Below are 21973 nucleotides of genomic sequence, written 5' to 3'. Positions count from 1 at the left end.
AATTATCACAATCTGTACATCCATACTCCACCAGATTCAACATCTCTGCTGCGAAGAAAGGGATCAGATAAAATTATGCAAAGATTTGCTTATTCCAAGAAATTATCATGACTTCCACGCAAATTTATCATTATCGTCTGATGTCCGTAATGTCTTACCTGTTCCTGGTGCATTGGCAGAATCTGACAGTGACGCAGCATGCGAAATCGTTAAAAGTTGGTGGGGGGGAAAAGAATTTTTACCGTTATGTTACGTACAATGGTTTGGGAAGTTACAAGTACATATGGTTTTTAAATACATGTAATGAAAACACTGCCATTTTAAAAGAAAAGTAGATTTTAAAATATGTCAAATAAAAGTAAGCTTACCTTAAAGAAAAATTTTGAGGTGGTGCTGCTCCTTCCTCCTTTCCTTTAGCGAGTAAGACTGATCTGCCGAATGATGTCCGGAGGTGACCCATCTATCTGCGACGGTAAAGGCATCCCACAAATTCAATGACGGCCCATAAAGTTTGTCATTAGAGATTTATTTTACAGAAGGCTCGGATTTTTAGTCGCCTAGAACACGAACCATGCCTGTCTAAGCAACACTGGGTAGTGATATTAAAACAATCCCTATTAATGGTGGTAATTTAAGTATTTCATGCACCCAGACAAAATACTGTAGCCAACAAGATGGCGCAACATATGAAGTAAGTCGCGTGAGAATAATTTACTTGTAAGCGTGCATAGTACATAATTTTAAGGTACTCTGAATCAGAGAAACATTTCAATAGCATGTCATTCCGATAAATTGAGTTTATATGCTTGACTATAGAAAATTTCAAATTAAGGTTAAGGAACTAAGATTTGTCACAGATATCTTGCTGAATCATTCATAGACATTTTTTTCTGGACTTTTGAATTATCAAAATTTATCTATATAAACCTTCTAATTACCCAACGAAATTAATTTTACAGGAATTTGGTGTATCAAATCTAGAACAAATTTATAAACAAACATTCCTGATTGAATTTCATAAAAATCAAAATTAATTTAAATTTGATCCTCATGACTACCATAAGAGACAAAACTACAGTTTCTTTCTAAACACCCCCAAATGCCACACAACTGTTGGATTAAAAAACAGCAGACATTTTGGACCCAAAATATATAATGCATTAATTACAGCTTACGCTTAACCAAGTAGAATGAACACACATAGATTAATTATTTGTTTTGTCTTTTCTTAAGCTAATTGAGTTTAAAATTGTAATCTAATACTCGTGTACTTTGTATTTTCTATATTCGTATATGTTATTACATGGTCTGTATTGTAATATATATTAATATTATCATACTTAACCTGCGATTGATATCACATTACACAATGCAAGAAGCTTGACAAACCAATAATCGAATATAGCAAGAATTGAAGTGGATCTAACACACTTTTGCACAGTTTGTGCGCATTTCATATTATATAAATGTATTCGGATACAGCACGAATTAAAGTGAAATCCACTCACACACTATTGTACAGTTTGTGCGCATTTGATATTTCAATATTATTGTACTGAATGAACAATTCAATTTTGTACAATTAAACTGATCTGCGCCCGAGCACGAGCTTCTGATCTTTCAGGCTGCAATGCCTAATGTAGTGTGAACCTTGTGTATTAAATAAATAAATCTGAATATGAATTTTGTGCGGCTCTACATTCAGAAGAAAATTAAAAAGAGCGAACTTCAATGGCTTCTCAGTAACATGTTGGCTTCCATAACTTTCTTCAAGTGACAGGTCCTCACCTGTATGCAACATAAAGCGACAAGTTTCTACAAATATAACATTTGGTTCCACACTTGAATGCATACGTTAATATTTTTTCAAGTTATTCGGAAATGAAAAATTCTTCCCACACACATCGCAGCACAAGTGTCTCGACAGTTTTCTGGCTTTCCATGTTCCCGAGTTGCGAGAAACACCATCCAAAAGCATTGTATTTCAATGGTTTCTAGCCGACATGGTTTAAAGCATGAGTTTTTAGACTCGACTTATGCGAAAAGCGCTTGTCACAAACGTCGCACTTGAACAATTTCTCACCTGTATGTTGGCGTTCATGTCTTGTTCGGCTACTCGGCTGCGAGAAACATTTCCCACAAACATTGCATGTAAACGGTCTCTCACCAGTGTGAATCCTCGCATGACTCTTTAAATTCCTTTGATCCGAGAAACACTTTCCACAGACACCGCATTGGAATGGTTTCTCGCCCGTATGCAAGCGTTGATGACTTGTTAGGTTACTGGAATAAGAAAAACACTTTCCACAGACATTACATTTGAATGGTCTTTTACCAGTGTGCTTGCATTCATGAATTTTTAATTCACTCGGATCCAAGAAACGCTTGCTACAAACACCGCATTTAAAAGGTTTGTCGCCAGTTTTCCGTCGTTGGTGTCTTATTAGTGAAGCCAAATCCGAGAAACATTTTCCGCAGTCATTGCATTTGACTGGTGTACCCGTATGCCGGCGTTGGTGTCTTGTTAGGAAAGTCGAATGGGGGAAACACTTCCCACAGACGTCGCATGTGAATGAGCCCTCGCTGGCATGGGTGCGTTCATGTTTCTTCAAGCTACTCGCAATCACAAATAACTTTCCACAGAAATCACACTTGAATGGTTTGTCGCCTGTATGCAAGCGCTGATGGCTCTTTAGGGAAGTAGACTGAAAAAAACACTTTCCACAGACATCACATTTGAATGGTTTCTCGCCAGTATGCTGACGTCCATGCTTTTTTAGGTCACCAGACTGCGTAAAACATTTTCCACAAACATCGCACTTGAATGGTTTCTGACCGGTATGCAGGCGTCCATGCATTTTTAGTGCACTCGACTGGGAAAAACACTTTCCACAAACATCGCACATGAACGGTTTCTCACCAGTATGCTGTCGTCCATGGATTTTCAGGTTACTGGACTGGGCGAAGCACTTTCCACAGACGTCGCATTTAAATCGCTCCTTACTTCCATGAGGCCGCAAAATATTTGCCAATGAAACAGAATGCTTAGCAGTCTGTTCCTTTGCAAATCCTTGGCAATCCGACGATACCGTGCTATAATGTATGTCTGCAAAACTGTCACAAGAATATACTATCAGTCCATAAAATTCAAATTTAAATCAGCATTCACTAAAACATAAAATGTAAAAGGAATTTCATGTAAACACTATAGCTGAATAGTAGGTTACAGATCACATTCATATTGTATCGACAATTTTAATTTTGCATACCTATATTAAATGTAACATCAGTAACATATGTAATGTTTTCAGAAATAAGCAATAACATAGATGGGTAGCATAATTTAACGGCTGCATACTGCAAGCTGGGAATAGACAGTGAAGTAACAACATTATCCAAAATAATAAATGGAAAGATGCTTCATGGTAGAAAGGAAGGTAAACAATCACATATGTTCATTCTCACCAGACAACTTACACAACTTTCCTCAGAATTATTAACAACCTCTGTGAAGACTACTTACTTACATATTGGCTTTTAAAGAACCTGGAGGTTCATAGCCGCTCACACATAAGCCTACCAACAGTGCCTATCCTGAACAACATTAATCCAGTCTCTACCCTCATATCCCACCTCCCTCAAATTTAAGTTTATTGAAGCAAAAATTGTACAGAAATGAACTCGGAACAATTGCAGCCCTGAAAGAAGCTATACACAGGAAATTGAAGCCATTACTGACGCCACTTTAAGTATTCAGCACTGGTTGGATGTGGAAGGGGACCATTTTCAGCTCCAGATATCAGCAGATCTGTTTCACATTGTTGACGGTATGTACGTACAAAATTACAAGACACCCTTGTGAGTTAATGGCAATGTTACAGACAAAAGTTTGGGGCCTCTAATATGAAAAGTGGCATGCAATTATAAATGAGTGTCCTTTCAAAACGCAGTTCATCCAGCATTATATATATATATATGCAGATGCAGTTGCGAGCATCGTTAAATAAAACGTAACATTTAACATTTTATTGATATATGAGGCCTCACCGTCCTCATTGAATAATCAAGACTATGTAGTCAACATGTAAATATCTATTATTGGAGAAAACTTTGTTCTGGCCCCAGGAAATCCAACTCAATTGATACAAATGAGAGTTCAGCCGGCCCCATGAATCGAGTCTCGGCAGAGCTCAGATGGAAGAAGCACGGTGCGCAAAGCAAGGCTGAGAGTTCCTGGGTTCGATTCCCAGTGCCGGAACGGACTTTTCCCCAATAATAGGTATTTCTCTGTATATAATTCGTTTATATAATATGTATGTGATTTCTGCAGCAAAATGCTGTACGTTCCACAGTTACAATGTATGAAGGGGATCTCTGTAAATTAAAAGCACTTTTATTCTATAGCTCATGTAAAATGAAATATGTTTTTCTAAACTAGGGAGCAGTGGATAAATGCCAGATGACAGGAATATTAATTTTCAATTTTAGTAAAAAAAAAGTTGAAAATTATTCAGCTAATTTTGGGATTTAGGACACAATGGAGGGTAAAGAATTACTTTACATGGTGATGTGAATTGTGGAACTAGGACGAAATAAATAGCATAAATAAATGCATATTCTTTCTCACTAGCATGACTTTTATATTCCGGCACACCAAGATAATATAGTAGAAATTCTAGTCCACATATCATCTCAGTAGTCCTCAACCTCCACACTGCCTCTTCTTGTTAATGGAACTCTCTGCTGCCTGAAATGAAGGGCTGCCAAATATTGAAATCTTTTACGTGCATGTGAGAAAAGTTGCCAAGGTAACTCACTTTATGACATGTGTTGTATTGTATGCTTCGTTGTATCCTCTACATTTTGAAATTCTAGTAATTTTTTTATGTTATTTAAATTATTTTTTCCTCCTCTCATTGCCTTAATTTTTCTATATCCTTGTGTATATAAAAATTTGTTTACTGTATGAACTTTACGTTAGGCCTAAGTAGGCTATTATCATTTAATAGTATTGCTTCATACGTCTATACATTGTATGTCTCTTTCATTTTGAATTACTGTTTAAGTTCTATATAATATTTTCCTTCTTTCTTACTTTTCCATATGCCTGAATTCTATTTACTTATTGTTTACAATGCATTTTATCATTTCTCATCAATTGCTTTCAGTATTTCATTTCGTAATTAGTAATGTTTTATGTAACACATTACTGCTTCTACAGACATATAGACATATAGAAAGACAGACACATTAGACAGACAAGTAGCGAGACAGACAGATAATTCCCGGCAATTAAGTCCCTAAAGTATATGAGTCGTTCATTTCAATAATCACGTCGAAAATAATTAATTACACATCTCTGTTTATCGTCATTACTTAAATAAAGCAGTGAAACTAACAACGAAGGAAATCCTCAGACACTTCACTCACCTCTCGGTTAAGACTTCATCTTCTTCTCCCGTTACTTCCGGCTTCACCTCTTCCTCCACTTGATCCAACTCACATGACTCCTGAAAAGAAGTATGTAGAACCAAGATATACGATAATAACACTAGTTGAATAACACTGGCCAACACATATTTTGGTGCCTCCAATGTTAGACCTGTTCCTGAGTATATTCGACTCACTGATTCCAAAAATAGCACCAGCTTTTCCCTATCAGCTCTAGTTCTTGAGATACAGCATAAATGACATATACCTCTATTCACTCTGGTCGTCGACAAAATTCAAGATAGTTTATGGTACTGTTTTAATTAATAAACGTTAAGTACACTAAATCTACTCATTTGAAACGAAGAGCACGAGTTTATGATACAAATACTCCAGTCATTCGACACAGAAGAGGCTCCTTTTGTAGTAACACTTCCGAGTGTGGGATCTGCTAGGACAATCCAGCATAATGTTTCAACAGTAATCTGCCATCAAGTATGCATCCCATCTTCCTTGGTATCTGCTTTCTATTGTTTTTATGTATTGGTGAAATCTTTCATCTTGTTCTTCACTTAAGTCACCAAGGTTTTCTGCAAACGATCTAAGTGAATGTGCAGAAAATGGACTTTAATGCTCATTTTACATCCAAGCCTGTTGAAATGAAAGAGCATTTCCTCTACTAATTTAGTACAGTTGCCTGCCTTTTTGTGCCCAAGGAAGTTTTCACAACAAGAACAAATGAAGTTCAGGCAAAGATCAGATTTCATTAATTGATTCTATGAAATGTTGATCATTTATGAGCTGCCTGATTGTGGACCATCGAAACTTTCTGCTTCAGTTTTTCCGTGGTAAGTCCAGGCAATTTATGCGCTATGTATTCAAAACACGAACCATTTTTATTCACAACCTTTAATTTATATTTTATGTGTAATTGTGACAGAATGATTCTGTCTCGCACTATCAAAGGTGCAATTATTACAATGTGTTCTCCAACCACAATCCTTTCTTATTCAATGCACATGTTTGCCTGCTATCCCAAAGGCATAGAAAGTAAGGATATTCTGTCTAGACACTTTGTTGATTAAGAAGAAAATGGACCATCTTCTAGTCTTCACAGATGCTCGTGGTATTTTATCTTTTCCAACACTAAAGAGAAGATGTTGCACTCTTCTTTCATCATGATGGAGTGACCGATTGGACTGGAGGCGTGTTTGTTGCCATTGTTTAAAAGAACGCACTTCAAACTGTGTTTTGAACTGTCGATTAAAAGGAGCCATTCACTTGGGGTATATTTTGATACACTCATTTTCTTCAGAAGGTCTCCGAAGTCGCTGTAGAATACTATGTCTTTGTCTTCAGTAAAAAAGAAATGGCAGAAAATCTCTTTCTCGCCTTTGATAAAATACAATTTTCTTTCCAGGCTGAAGTACATTCTTTTCCTTTAGTCTGTAGGTGAGCAATTCAGAAGACTCCTTAGAAAGATTCAGTCCCTAATCAGGTCACTCAACTCGTTCTGGTCAAAGTGTTCATATGTGAAACTGTTTGAAAATCACTGTCGCTGTCGCCATTTTTTTTTACCTTGTGCTATATCAGACATATAAGATCATACTCTGAGAGCTGTGGTAACTCATGGAATGGTGGAATAGTAAAAGATGCGGGTACAGGACAGATCTCATAGCTAAAGGTAGATCAGGATATGATTATTTTAATTGATTTCTGTGATGTTAGCAATAAAAAAAATAAGTCATCAAAATGATTTTTTGTTTCCATTAAAATCATCCAGACATTATTACAGATAATTTTGTAATAAAACAGATAATATATATTATATAATAATTATATAAATTCAACAACATCTAAGAAACTAGAGTTGATACGGCCTAGCTAATGTCATTTGCTGAATCAGCACATCAATTAACCCCAAGAACAGGTCTAAAAATCAAGGCACCAAGAAAAAAAGTTATCTTTTTTTTTTTGGCCTGTGTAGTCAATAGAATGTAGTTTATATACTGCAGACTTGGTTTTAAATCCTACTTCCTACAACATAATCAAACATTGGTAATGTAATATATGAAATGCACATAAATTTATAGAATACAACAACAAAATAAAATGGCCTTTTATAAGAAATTTCGACTAAACTAGTGTTGAGTTAGATCCCTTCGTACTGACATACTCTGCTTATACACCTTCAAATGTCTAGAGCTCTTTCATCAGTCATGCCAACATAAGTTTGGTGACATTAGGAAAGTCTCATGCTATACCTTTCATGTAGGAATCTGTGACAGGTTAGGTTAGGTTAGGTTCGTTTAGGCTTTTGTTACGCCTTGCATATACGAATCTGTGCAGGATTTTCAAGCATGTAATGGGGATTTTCACTTCTGAAATCACTAGAACTAACTGTGCACTAATTTCATCGAAATATCCTGCTTTATGTAAGATTTCCATAAACAGTAAGATAACTGAAAGTGTAAATGATAATTCAGCTCAAATCATATCCTAAGACAGTCGAAAGTATAGTAGGATTCAGGAATATCAGGTTAGAATTTATCACATATTTATGGTAAAACTGGAAATGGAAAAGTTTTGGTGAGGATGTCTGGACCTATTTCTGATATTTGTGGATGCATATGACGTAACTAAACGAATCAACATTACTATACTGATCAAATAATTTGAAAATTCCTGAGAAAATAAATAATTCGGTTAGTGTAAACAACAATGGAAATAATTACCGTACGTATGAATACTTGGGGTTTTCTCTCACCTACCGTTATATTCAATTACTCCACGTACAGTCTTTTAACTTTTACATTTCCAGAGTCTAGTTTGATTTTATTGTTCTCTATCTTCTCTGTTAGTTTAGTCCAAAGGTTTGGACGCGAACACATGACGAACAGTTAGTGCTAGATTCCTACTCACCTACCATTGGAGTAACTGATAATAATCTCCACTCTATACTGGACTGTGAATTTAATGAAAAGTGGACGAGGTAAAAATTATCAATGGCGAAGACGACATCAAACTGGACAAGATTTAGTTAATGTTGAGCATTACAGTCTCTACGACAAATATGGGATGGAAAGGATTCACGAAAGACTATAGGCTGAAGAAACTGAAAGCATGAGAACAACAATCGTATTCCCTGCAAGTAGCAGCCACATGAGTCAGTAAACAACAAAGCAAGAAGTAGCGACCAACACACCCAACAAACTGCAGCTTCATTCTTCACGACGGGAAAGTTACTTAGCAGAGGAGTTTCATGAAATATACTTTCTGATTTCGATCACAGCTGTGACCTATACATTCTGTCTATATTTCAGTCACGTGAAGATCTAAGAAATTTCTTTCCAGCAAAACAGAGAACATAATAGTTAGATAATATATCATAAATAATTGTTGTGCCTATTTTTAAAGCATTTCACTCTTTTCTTACACGATTAATGCCATCATTACTAATTTACAAAAAAAAAAAAAAAAAAGTATATTTAGACATAACTACTGAAGCTTTCCTGGCAACGTGATAATTCGAAATTTTCTCAGGCTTCCAGCCAGGTCATAAGTTGGTGATCCACCGACGTTTCGAGGATGTTCATCTTCCTCATCTTCAGGGTTGAATGATATCTGAGGGTACCTAGCTCCTTAATTTATAGTACCAGAGGGAGTCAGCTGAGGCGCACAGCTCCTCGGCTGACTCATTCAACCCTGAAGATGAACATCCTCGAAACGTCGGTGGATCACCAACTTATGACCTGGCTGGAAGCCCAAGAAAATTTTGAATTATGTTTAGACATTTGAATATGCACATTACTTACGTTTCACTCTATCGACGATTCATTGCAGGCGAAAAAAAGAAAACATGTCAACTCCAGTTAGCTAAGATGTATGGAATAAAAGGTTGCTGCATGGGTTTACTGACGACTATTAAAAATAAGGAAGTGTTAGTAAAAATGGGATATACGAGTTATTGCAATATGAAATAAGATTAACAAGATACCACTATCCTAGACTACCCTTTCCGTCTCATCCTATAGGAACCAAGCCCACTTCTGTAGTAGTAGTAGTAGGGTTTAAAAAGGGCGCGTCAGCATCTATGGCTATTTGCGCCCTTATCTAAAATTCTTTACACAACAGAAACTATACAATAATCAGAATGCTTAAAGAACTAAAAAAACGTCACGATTAAAACGAGGTACACAAATGCATTTTCAACAGGGTGATGCATAAAACATTATAAAAATCTGACCTTAACTAATATTTAAAAAGAGGTAAAATAACAATACAAATGCTACCATAAATAAATTATCTGGCGTATTTCTAAAATACTCGGATGCAAAAGGTCCGAATGTCAAGTTTGTTAAAAAACTTATATACTAAATAACAAGTGCAACCTCCGGATGTAAAGGGTCCGGAGGATAATTAAAACGGGTCAAAAACTAAATCACCCTGTCAAGTCCAGTACTCGATAAAAATCTCAGGACTGCATTTGTACAATTAAAATCATTTCCAAGAGCGTCACGAAGAGTCGGCCGAATTCCATATTGCCGACGGACACGGTCATATTTTCTACAATGTAATAAAAAATGTTCCACCGTAAGTGGAACATGGCATAGATCACACTCCGGCTGAAGCTCGCTACGTAGCAGATGGCCATGTGTCAGATAACAGTGGCCAATCCTCAACCGGGTGAGTAAAACTTCTTCGTGTCGTGACGCTCTTGTGGACGAATCCCAAACTCGAACAGTATTCTTTATTCTTCGTAATTTGTTTTCCTCTTGTGCAGACCATTCTCCTTCCCATTGCCACCATATTCTACATTTCAAATAATTTTGTAAGTCTTGCCACCTCTCGCGCCAATATACCAGAGTGCCATTCGTGGCACCATCTTTGGCTGCAGCATCTGCGGCCTCGTTCCCACGAATTCCGACATGGCCAGGGATCCACACTACTCCAATCTCGCAATCAGAGCTTAGGAGTGTGTGGAACAGCTGCTGAGTTCTTAACACAAGGGGATCCTCTGAATAGAGACACTGCAAAGACTGAATGGCACTTAAAGAGTCGGAGCAGATTAGGTATCTGCCCCGAGGTTCTCGAATTAAAAACAATAAAACTCTGTAAAAAGCATATAATTCTGCAGTAAAAACACTGGTATATTCGCTCAGTTTATATTTAAATATCTGTCCATTTGCAACGAAGGAGCAACCAACACAATCATTTACTCGGGATCCGTCAGTATAAACTAAAGAATAATTTGGATATCGGGATAAAAGTTCACTAAAACGAAGTCTATAAACAAAAGCTGGTGTAAAATTCTTAAAACTTTGGCTCAGACTTACATCAAACATGGGGCGTCGCATAATCCACGGTGGAGTGGTGGTGTATTCTAGTGTGCGAACGGATGGTAGATCGACGTCGAGCTCAGAGAGCAGTTCACGGAATCGCACACCTGCTGGACGAGGTCTCCGTGGATTTTCACTGTATCGGCCGTAAAGAGACGAATGATGGAAAGAGTCGAAAGAATTGTGCTCAGGCTGCGAGCGGAGTTTAACCGCATATGAGCACAACAGGACATTACGTCGCCGATACAGTGATGGTTCCCCCGCTTCACAATACAGGCTCGCTATCCGACTCGTTCGGAAGGCACCTGTAGCGAGTCGTATCCCATGATGATGGATAGTGTCTAAGAAACGTAGCTTAGATTTATTTGCTGAGCCATAGATAAAACAGCCATAATCCAGCTTTGAACGGATAAGAGAACGATATAGACGTAAAAGCACTATGCGGTCTGCACCCCAGCGAACCCCTGACAAAAGGCGTAAAATATTTAAAGATTTTTCACAACGCCTTCTCAAATCACGGATATGCGCCTCCCACGTTAATTTATAATCAAAGATAAGGCCCAAAAACCTCGCAGTGTCTGTATATTGCAACTCCACTCCATTAAGACGCAGTTCAGGATGTGGATGGAGTCCACGTTGGTTGTAGAAGTGGACACACTGCATCTTTTGAGTGGAGAATTTAAAGCCATTGCGAAGAGACCACTCTGATAACACATTGATGACCAGTTGCAACTGTCGACCGATAGATGGGAGGTATCGGGAACTGTAATATAGACTGAAGTCATCAACGTACAAGAGAGAAGATACTCGGTTACCTACACAGTGGGCAATGCCATTGATCGCAATGCAGAAAAGAAGAACACTTAATACAGACCCCTGCGGAACGCCATTTTCTTGGAGATGTTCGTTAGAAAGTGTGGTGCCTACTCGAACTCGGAAATACCGCTCTGCCATGAACTTCGCAATAAACGTTGGCAGACTGCCACGAAGTCCCCAGTCATACAGGGTTTGCAGAATTCCAAAACGCCACGTGGTATCGTAAGCCTTTTCTAGATCAAAGAAGACCGCCACAAGATGTTCCTTCTTGAGGAAAGCAGCGGTCTCCAGCCGAACAAGATGGTCTGCGGCGGATCTGCGCTTGCGAAAACCACATTGGATGTTAGATAATCGGTTTCCCGATTCGAGTACCCACATCAGGCGTTTGCTTATCATCTTTTCCATAACCTTGCACACACAGCTGGTGAGACAGATTGGCCTGTAATTGCCAGGTAAGGAAGGGTCCTTTCCCGGTTTCTGGACTGGAATTACAATGGCAGAACGCCAAGCAGATGGAAATACACCCTCAGTCCAGATTCTATTGTACATAGACAGAAGAAAGGATTTTCCAGCTGGTGGAAGATGACGAAGCATGCGGTTATGGATGTTATCAGGGCCAGGGGAGGTGTCAGGGGATGTGTCTAGTGCCGCCTCCAGCTCCTCGGATGTGAACGGTGCATTGTAGTCTTCAGTGTTGTCAGATTGAAAATTTAGGTTTCGTTTTTCTGCAGTATCTTTGATTTTCAGAAATTCCGGGTCGTAATTATTTGAGCTGCTTATTTGTGAAAATGTGGTAGCAAATATTTCAGCAATGTCTATTGGACTGGTGGTCGTTACTCCATTGTTTAGAAGGCCCGGAATTACAGAACTACGTTTCCCCATTATTCGACGGACTTTGTCCCATATGGTGTTAGCTGGGACGTTGTGTTTCAATGAACTGACGTAATTTGTCCAGGACGTCTTCTTAGCATCGCACACAATGCGACGAGCTTTGGCTCGAAGACGTTTAAACTGGACAAAATATTCTTGGGTCGGATGGCGCTCAAATTGGCGTAAAGCACGTTTGCGGTCACGGATTGCATCTCTGCAGGCATCCGTCCACCAGGGGACAGAGAAGCGTTTTGGCCTGCAGGACGACGGGGGGGTAGATAATTCCGCTGACTTTATAACCACATTTGAGAAATGGTCTACTACGGAGTCAACATTTTCATGTCCGTTATCATCGAATGATATGGACTCCGAAAATCCGACCCAGTCCGCCTTTTTAAGAACCCAGTTTGCAGATCGAGATTCCGCCGGACGTAAAGCGGACATACGCATTCGAATGGGATAGTGGTCACTACCATGTAGGTCGTGAATCACAGACCACTCGAAATGCGTGGACAAAACTGGGCTACAAATGGAGATATCTATCATGGAGTATGTACCGTAAGCTAAGGAGAGATGTGTTGCTTCCCCTGAATTCAGGGTAACAAGATTTAGACGGGTACATACCTCTGCTATTTTATTTCCTCTGTCATCATCGGAATTTGAGCCCCATGAGTGGTGGGATGCATTAAAATCCCCCACTACCAGATATGGAGCAGGTACCTGCGAGAAAATGTCTTCAATGTCATGCACTGTGAAAGGTGTGTCTGGGGGTATATATACAGAGACTATTGAGAACTGGATGGAAGGTAGAGTGACTCGAGCGGCTATGCATTGATGAGGGCTGTTGATGTTGATAACAGAGGAAAAGATACTTTGGCGGAATAGGAGAGCACAACCTCCGTTGGCACGAATACCGGCAAGGTGATCGTACCGGTGAACGTAGTATCCCGAGATACTTAGGGAGTTTTCGGGCCAAAGGTGTGTCTCCTGGAGACATAAAATAGCAGGGTTTTCATGATAGATCAATTGCTGTAGTTCTGTATATCTGCTGCGTACACCGTTCACATTCCACTGTACAATATCAGTCATCAAGAGGAGCTATATCATGTTGGTGGCTTAACAGGGGATCTTCTCTTCTTTTCCTTTCTATGGGAAGATGCTTTTGCCTGCGTCTGCTTTGTCTTCGACTCCGGCGACTCACTTGCAGTTCGTCGCACTCCTGATCGCGATCTTGATCGAGGACGTGATCGAGAACGTGATCTCGACCTGCCACCCGAACTAGGAGTGCGACGTTCTGGTGTTCTACTAGGCCTACATTCCTTCTCTGCTGTCATAGCAATAATTTTCTTAGGGACGTAAGGCCTGATGTCAAGTCCACAAGTGTCGTCTGACTCAGCAGTCTGAGTAGCGGCGTCTACATATGTCTGGGTTGCGATCTCAATTCGCTTCCCAGGTATGTTCGTAAGAGGTGGCGTTTGTGTGGTGGCATCGATTCCCTCTGTTGCTCTCTGCAGTACAGACGCATAGGACTTTTCAGTTGCCTTCTTTTCTTTATCTAAAATACGCTTACGTGCCTCAAAGAAGCTAATATTTTCCCGGACTCGAAGCTCTTGAATCGTCTTTTCCAGCATATACTTTGGGCAGTGTTTAGAATTTGAAGCATGGTCCCCAGAACAATTCACACAGTGCTCGGCGCCAGTACATGGGGAATCCCCATGGTCTGCACTGCCGCACTTTGCACAGATGATATTGTTTGTGCAACGATTTTGCGTATGTCCGAACCGTTGGCACCTAAAGCACCGCATTGGGTTCGGCACATACGCACGCACAGGGACACGCTCATACCCAACAAAGATATATTCTGGCAAGAGAGACGTTTCAAAGGTCAGAAAGACTGTGCTCAGGGGTTCAGTCCGTCCGTTCCGCTTCCGTATTAAACGGTAAGCCTTGGACACGGACTGTTCCGCCAGCTCTAATTGGATCTCTTCATCTGATAGACCATCTAGAGAATCTGTATGCACAACTCCTCGCGTGGTGTTAAGCGAAGAGTGTCGTTCAACTCTGATGGGGTATGACCCCAGCAACTTTGCTTTCAACAGCGTCTCACTCTGTTTAGCAGATGCAGTCTCAACGAGAAGACTACTGCTGCGGAGTCGAGTTGCATTTCTGACCTTTCCAACGAGTCCATCAAGCGCACGTCTAACGTAGAATGGACTAATGTCTTTCATAGTTTTTTCCGTTCCGTCCAATGTGATACTGATAAACTTTGGAGGCGGCACTTTTACAGTAACTTTCTCAGGGTCCAATTCCATAGCAATTTTCGTCATATGACCACCAGTCGTACTTTCTCCTGTCTTATGTTTCTTATTACTTTTTTCTGAAGAAGGAGAAGAAGAGCGCGTAGAAGCCATTTTGAAACTGGCCCCCCCTACGGAACCGTCGGCGTCAGCCTGCCACCGGGGGGGCGGAAGAAAAAGACACCAAAAAAGTCTTCTCGGTCTGTGCCGGCCGTGGGGACCCCCCCACAGCCCGATCCCAAGCAACCCACTTCACGCAAGTTACCCTTCAAACTGGTCATTACACACCTAATGGCAAGTCTTACACCAGAGGCGTGTCGCAGTTTTATGCCCCTACCACGGGAATAACCGCCCATGGCTCCCCACTCTACACTGAATACAAGTGCCAGACTACTGCGGCTAACTCCGACCGACCCTCCCAAAGCCGGAGCAATCCGAGACCACACGCAGCTTCAGGGGACTTGTGGTTGATTACACTGCGACACCCATACGTCAGCGGTAACACGTCGGAGCGATATATCCGCCCCGGCGAGCAGAATCGGTCACCGGGACGTTTAAGTCGCTCCGGGCCCCCATTGGGGCTCCACGTGAGTGTACATGACTACTGGTCCGGGCTCCGCACCTAGACTTGCATATAGGGGCAGTATGAAGGGTCCACTATTGCTTCGTTGCTGGGCGCCCTGTCGGGCCACACAAGTTGGAAGTCGCGCTCGAAACCGTGGGACAGGACCACGGAGATAGGAAAGATCCCCGCTGGTGAGACGGGAGTTATAAACCTAAGAAACTTAACCTAATAATAGATATAACAATTAGAAGGGGAAGAAGAATAAAGCCTCATCAGGCATTGTTAACAAATCCCGTCATGGTGGCGGACGTGGCAAGAACAAAAACACCGGGGATGGAGAGGTGAAAATGGCTATGATGATGTGGTGGGCGTTCCGCATGCAATGGCGGCTGGCAGAGAGAAATAGTGATGAAAAAGAAGAGAGAACGAAGAGGAGTGGTTGGTGATGGGACGAAAAATGGCCGAAAAGAAGAGCACGAGAGCCACCATTGCACCCCCCGGTCACCACTTGGAGGAACCCACCTCGACCGGCCCACTTCTGTATTTATTTCACATCTTAAAGCTTCAATGTCAATGTAAGGTGTATGGAATAAAATGTTGCGTGGGTTTCCTTCCCACTGGTAAATATTTGATATATGAGTCACTGCAATATAAAATAATATTCATAAGATGCAACATGTTCTATACAGTCACTTTCCGTATTGTCCTATAGGAACCACGCCCACTTGTTGACCAGTTAAAACTTGGCGGACATAGGTACAAAAGTTTCAAAGACGGCGGCACGATCACCACTCTATATTCTTATTTCTAATTCGTTGTTTTTCGTGGTGTATTTTCATGTCATCAGGTTGCCAGCCATAGTCGCAGCATATAAACAGTAAACACATTTTGAAATAAAGAAATTTTGTATAGTAACACGTCTGCTTGTTACTAGATTTAATTCATCATTTTTTTCGTGTTTTGTAACAATGAAACCTTTTGAAAATAATTATGAACATTTGAATGGTGCTGGAAATCGCAAAAGGAAAAAACTTGAAAAATATGTTTCGAAATTGACTAACATAGACTCAGTATTTCGATCTCGTAGTCAAACACAAACTACCTGTGGTGGAACGAATGCCAGTGTTCCAATACCATGACCCTAAGACTTGATCTACATGATTTCACCGAGTCATTTGCTTCTCAAAAGGCCAGAAGTGAAAAGCACTTGTTGAACTAAGCTTGACATTCTTTTATCTTGGGTAGACCTATTATTGTGTAATTATAGCCTTAATAAAATAGAAGTTATATCATTTAAGTTTTTTACAGTTCTGTTCATTCAATTTTGTTTAAAAATGCAGTGTTTTGCTATGCTAAATTGTTTTATTCAAATTAGATGTAAGGAATAAAATTATGAAAACAATAAAAAAATTGCAATAAGGAAATGGACCCAGATATGATTTTTTGCTGGCGGGGGCCCAGCTATAAAAAGTTACGCCACTGAGTAGGCACATATTTTGTCTTAATGCCCACCAGAATAAAATTGTGTCAATGATACAGACCGCCTGGCGAGATCTTCCCAGGTGTCAACAATTTGATTCCACTATTCGTCTCGATTTCAAGGGCGTCGGTGGGCATAGGTGGCTATTCTTCTCTTTTTCAATTCCGCTCATAAATTTTCGATGACATTCAAATCAGGTGACTTCGGAGGCCAATTAACGATTTCGATCTCGGGTCTCCTTTGAAACCATCTTTGAATGCCTGCGGCAAAGTGCATGGGATGGTTATCCTGCTGGAACAGCAATGTTCCTTCAGGAAAACGTTCTCGGGTGGAAGGAAGAAATATATTTCCCAGAATGTGCTCGTAAGTTCCTGCATTAAACCGGCCATCGATAAGTTCTATAACGCCAGGTCCATCGTAAGGCATCCACCCCCAACACAATATGCTAAAGCACCTCGATCTTTCATGTCGGTGCACATAGCGCTGATCATGTCAAAGACCATCCTCACGATAGACACGGATAGAACCTTCGTAATCACTCGAGATGTTTGTTTCGTCGGAGAAAATTACATTTCTCCAATCGAAATCCACTCAATTGGTAGCGAAGGCAAGACAGTCGACAGCTTGTGCTTCCCCCAATATTTCCATTTGCGCAACCCTCCAGCCCCTAATACCGCGGTTCTTCAACCTGCTGATCACAGTCTGTGAAGAATGGGAAAGTTAGATGCTGCTCTTATTTCGTTAGCAGTCCGAATGGGGCCCTGTCGAACTGTCTCGAATAAGAGAGCATCCTCTTCCGATGAAGAAATCCGCGGACGCCCAGTAATAGGGCGATTTTCGACCTCCCCTGAATTTTGGTAACGATGAACCCACCTCGCGGCTGTACTTCCAGGAACACCGACCAAACAGCCAGCAGATCTAGCCCAATATCCAGCCTCATATCCAGAGCTATAACTCGCTGTCTCATGTCACGTCGGTTCGCCATTACGATGAGAAATGAGGGATGACGATAATACTTTAGTGTAAACAATGACTATTTAACGTGATATAGAATTATTGAAATAAGGACATCTTGCACAGTAAGAGTTAATAAATCAACCCTAAATTAAATATTTAAATAACAGGATATAACAGGAAGTCCAATTGTTGCGAAACTAATCAAATTAAATCTAATTACATTAAGTAAACAAACCCCAAGTTATGACACCCCATTGCTACAGTTAAATTGTAGGTTATTAACATAAGCATTGAATAGGTCCGTGCTTATGCGTTGGACGACAAAACCAAACATCGAAAGTTCGAATCTTGCCGAGGAATGTAACTTCTTGCTTTTTATAATGTAAATCAGACTTCTAACTACAATCATTCATATTTCTTAATATTTATAACCAACATTGAATTTGTAAGGAAAAAGACTTTAAAAAATCTCATATGGAATTTGTGATATGTAGTGACATAAACATAGATTATCTCTCGGAACTTTTCCGTAAAAGTAACTTAAATTCACTCCTTGGAACTGAAAACCTTAGTCGTAGAGTAATTTTCCCACCAGATTACAAGCTGAAGTAGCACAGCCATTGATAAAAGTTTTGTACACAGAATTAGGCTGAATTCCTATTCAACAGAACCTATAATCAATGGCTTGTATGAACATGATAAACAAATCCTGTTTCCAATGTTACTGAACAATTTCAAAATATTAATTTAGAAACTAAAAAATGGTCGTAAAAGCTGTATCTAGCGATTATTTACATTTATGTGTACAAAATGAATCTTGGAAAAACGTATATGTTACTGTTACTACTGATATTAAGAGTAAATGTATTGTATTGTTCACTTAATTTCAGAATCACTTCAGTGGATGTTCTTCACTCAATGTTGTGAAAAAAATTCAAAAGTTAAAACATGTAGATAATGCAGGGACTTAAAAATCTCGTGTTTTAAAAAGAAGAATCTATATGTAAGGAGTTGCAATGTAATGATCCTCATGTTCTTAAATACTACAAGAAGTACAGTGTAATTTATAAAAAATTATGAAAGAGGGGAAATAGAATACATCTGAATAGAAAAGTACAAAATTCAGATAATGCAATTAAAGCTATTCGACATATTAGTAAAGTTAAACTTGTAGATATCCTAAGAAAGAAAATATTTTTTCATCAAAACCAGTGATTATAAAGTAGAGAATCCGAAATCTATTGCAAATTCTTTTAACACCTTATAGTATATAGTATAGAAATATTATTGACAACTTAAACATTCAAGATTTTGCAAAAGATACTGCAATTAGCTACTTAACAGATGCAGTTAATAATTAGTATTAATATATTAGTCAATAATTGCAACAGTGCTTTTTCATTCAATCATAACATAAATAAAGTTGAATGCACATTAAATTAAACACTATTGCAAACACGTAGATAAAATAGTTAAAATCAACTGAAGGGGTGAGAATGAAATAATCCAAAGCCACACTTTTAACAAAAAGTGTTTTGTGCAAGTGTATTTATTACACATATGGAAAAGCTACTAATAAAATATTGTAATATTTACTCAACAAATGACATAGCCTAAGGACTCTAAACCTTTGTAAAAGTTTGTCTGTGTGGCTTAGGAATATTTTTTAATTTCATTTTAATTGTTAGTTTTTAATATATATGCATTTACATTGTATGTGTGTGTGTGTGTGTGTGTGTGTGTGTGTGTGTGTGTGTATACATATATAGATATATATGCATTCATTAGATTAACGTTTATAATATTATAACTTGTAATTTTTATTGTCCATAATCATTAACACTTAATCTGAGGACTTTGTAAAACTCAATTTCAACGTTACTTGGCTATTTCAATGTTATTTAGACAAAAAAAAAAATCGTTGATGTAGACTAAGAATCGAACTCGCTCTCTTCTACACAATACACAGAAGTCTTAGCTCTTAGCATCTGAGCTATTGCAATGACACGAAAGCTTTCCTTTCTGTGCGGAGTGTCGATCCAGTCATGATGGGCCATTGTCAATTTAACTACACGATTTATGAATATATTTATCTTTATTTACGTAATATTATCATATTTTTTTGCAGTTTTTGAAGTGAATTTCGGAACGATGCTAGTAACAAACCAAATAGCCTGAATCTAAGTAACTGAATATTCGTTATCTTGTGTATCAGTGCTCTGGTCTCGGATCATGTGCAGTGTTTTACCATCTGAGACTTAGGAATATTCAATTGTCTCATTCTTTTCCAGGGAAACTGTATGTATCAGCGAGAATCGTAATCAGAGGTAACTGTCCCCTTTGCAAACCAAAATTCGCTGTCTTCGTAACTGTACAGAAAACGTTTCTGTGATGAACAGAATACAATTCAAACAATGGAAAAAAGAGAATTTGCTCTCACCATAACTGTACATGAAAGGTTTCTGTGACGAACAGAATACAAGTTCAACATTGGAAAATAGAGTGAGCACACCCAATGAGTTCCACTCACCTCAGCTTCAAACTTCACCAATGGAAAATTACTTGGCAATATAATTTCTTCAAATTTTATCTCTGATGTGTGATTGTAGCTGTCGTCCACGAATTCCTCCTTTATCCTAGTCACATCCATATCCAATAATATCCCTTTCTGCAAAACAAAGAGGCATAATGAATTATTAATACATTACAATGTGACAGAAGCTAAACACAAGTGTTGCAGGTTGCATGCCAGGCTTTAATACTACTTGCAGTACAGACTAAAAATTATGAAAGTAATTGAAGGAAAAATGGATAACAGGTTTGTAAAAGCAGCATACGTCAGAGAAAATGTAATACTTCTCTTATGAGCGTGAATAAAATACAGCCAAATCTGTATTAGAGTCCTATTCACATTACACATATATAAGATAAAAGATTTTCTATAGAGTGACTGTAATGTTTTCTCATGCAATTTTGATATTTTATTTTGGTAGTCAGCATTAGCTCAAAAGCAAATTAATGAAGTACACGACTGGATTTTGCATTTTTATAATGACGTGAGATCTTACTTTGCCGAGTGTTTACAGTAGCATTGGATCAGACACAATAGTCCTAAAAATGAACTTCAAGATCTTTTGATCTCATGCCACTGTAATTCCTTGTACTAGATTTATGAAGAAGAATATAGTTTGTTACCCATGCACTAGCAATACTATAGAAGATTTCAACTGCTGGATGTATTACCAAAAGCTGATGTCGAGGACGATAAACCTAATGCTTAGTATGCTGTGCATTTGTTTGAAGAATAACGTGGATATCAGAAGAATATGACAGTGGCTGACATAAACAACCACTGACGATCTCTCTCCTTCAAGGAAAGGATATATTAAAAAAAAAAAAACCATAACACTGCTGTGACTCATGAAATAGCCTTGGATAGTTGTGTTTTATTCTTGTACTGCAAATCTAATCCCTCCTCTTTCATTTAGATGACAAGGCATAGACATGGTAATGCTTATTGTCAGCAATATTTAAAGAACAGAAGCAGGCTGCTAAACATATACAGTTGAACTTGATTATATCACATTGGAAGGGACTAAAGAAATGATGATATCACAATAAAGAAAAGTAAAATAAATGTGTTAAGCTTATATAAATTCAAAGAAGAAATATATTTACAATATTATTACTTTGTACCACAGTACAATTTAATTTCTAATCTTACATACGTCTAAAGTACTACGAAATTTTTGTATTTTCATTATTTTTTAAAATAAAAATACTGTACATATTGGATTGTAGAAAACAGCGAAATATGTAGTAAAATACCATACTTTACAGTAATTGAAATATATACATACTTACAATCAAGAATGTGAGTTGAAATCTGTAACATTTTTTCTGCTTCCATTTTGCAAAACACTGCATTTGTAAATCTTTCTCAATTTCTTCCTTAAGCAAACCAAAGTCAAGGCAAACACGAGCATTCATTTTATCACTCTCGATTTGTTTTTAACATTAACTTCATCTTTGACAAGTAAACACATTCCTTTCTTGTAACTTGCTCCATTGTAAAACATATTTGCAAACTGAATGTGTGAATTACAATACTACTGTTTCTGAAGGGTTGTTGGCATGACAGAGGAAAAAGTTTAGCCCACTCCACACCCTTTCCTTAGATATGAAGTTCTTGGCCCGTAAAATGTCTTTGTCACAGTAA

The 21973-nt window shown here is 38.7% G+C and overlaps 1 protein-coding gene across 2 annotated transcripts in view; it reads right to left on the bottom strand.

Annotated features, from left to right (window-relative positions):
• Nucleotides 1–545: 545 nt before the first annotated feature.
• Nucleotides 546–21973, bottom strand: part of LOC138710298 (zinc finger protein 235-like) — a 39872-nt gene continuing 18444 nt past the window's right edge. The window contains exons 3-5 of one of the 2 annotated variants that reach the window (XM_069841085.1): nt 20285–20422; nt 5431–5510; nt 546–3114 (exon numbers count right to left, since the gene is read on the bottom strand). In XM_069841085.1, coding sequence (XP_069697186.1) covers nt 1995–3114; nt 5431–5510; nt 20285–20422 — 1338 coding nt within the window. In that variant the 3' untranslated portion in view covers nt 546–1994. The remainder of the gene's footprint in view (nt 3115–5430; nt 5511–20284; nt 20423–21973) is intronic. The other variant, XM_069841084.1, reaches the window with a different exon arrangement.

This window comes from Periplaneta americana, chromosome 12 (assembly GCF_040183065.1).
Source record: "Periplaneta americana isolate PAMFEO1 chromosome 12, P.americana_PAMFEO1_priV1, whole genome shotgun sequence".
NCBI lineage: Eukaryota > Metazoa > Arthropoda > Insecta > Blattodea > Blattidae > Periplaneta > Periplaneta americana.
The sequence above is the reverse complement of the archived record's forward strand: the minus strand, read 5'-3'. Positions and strand labels throughout refer to the sequence as shown.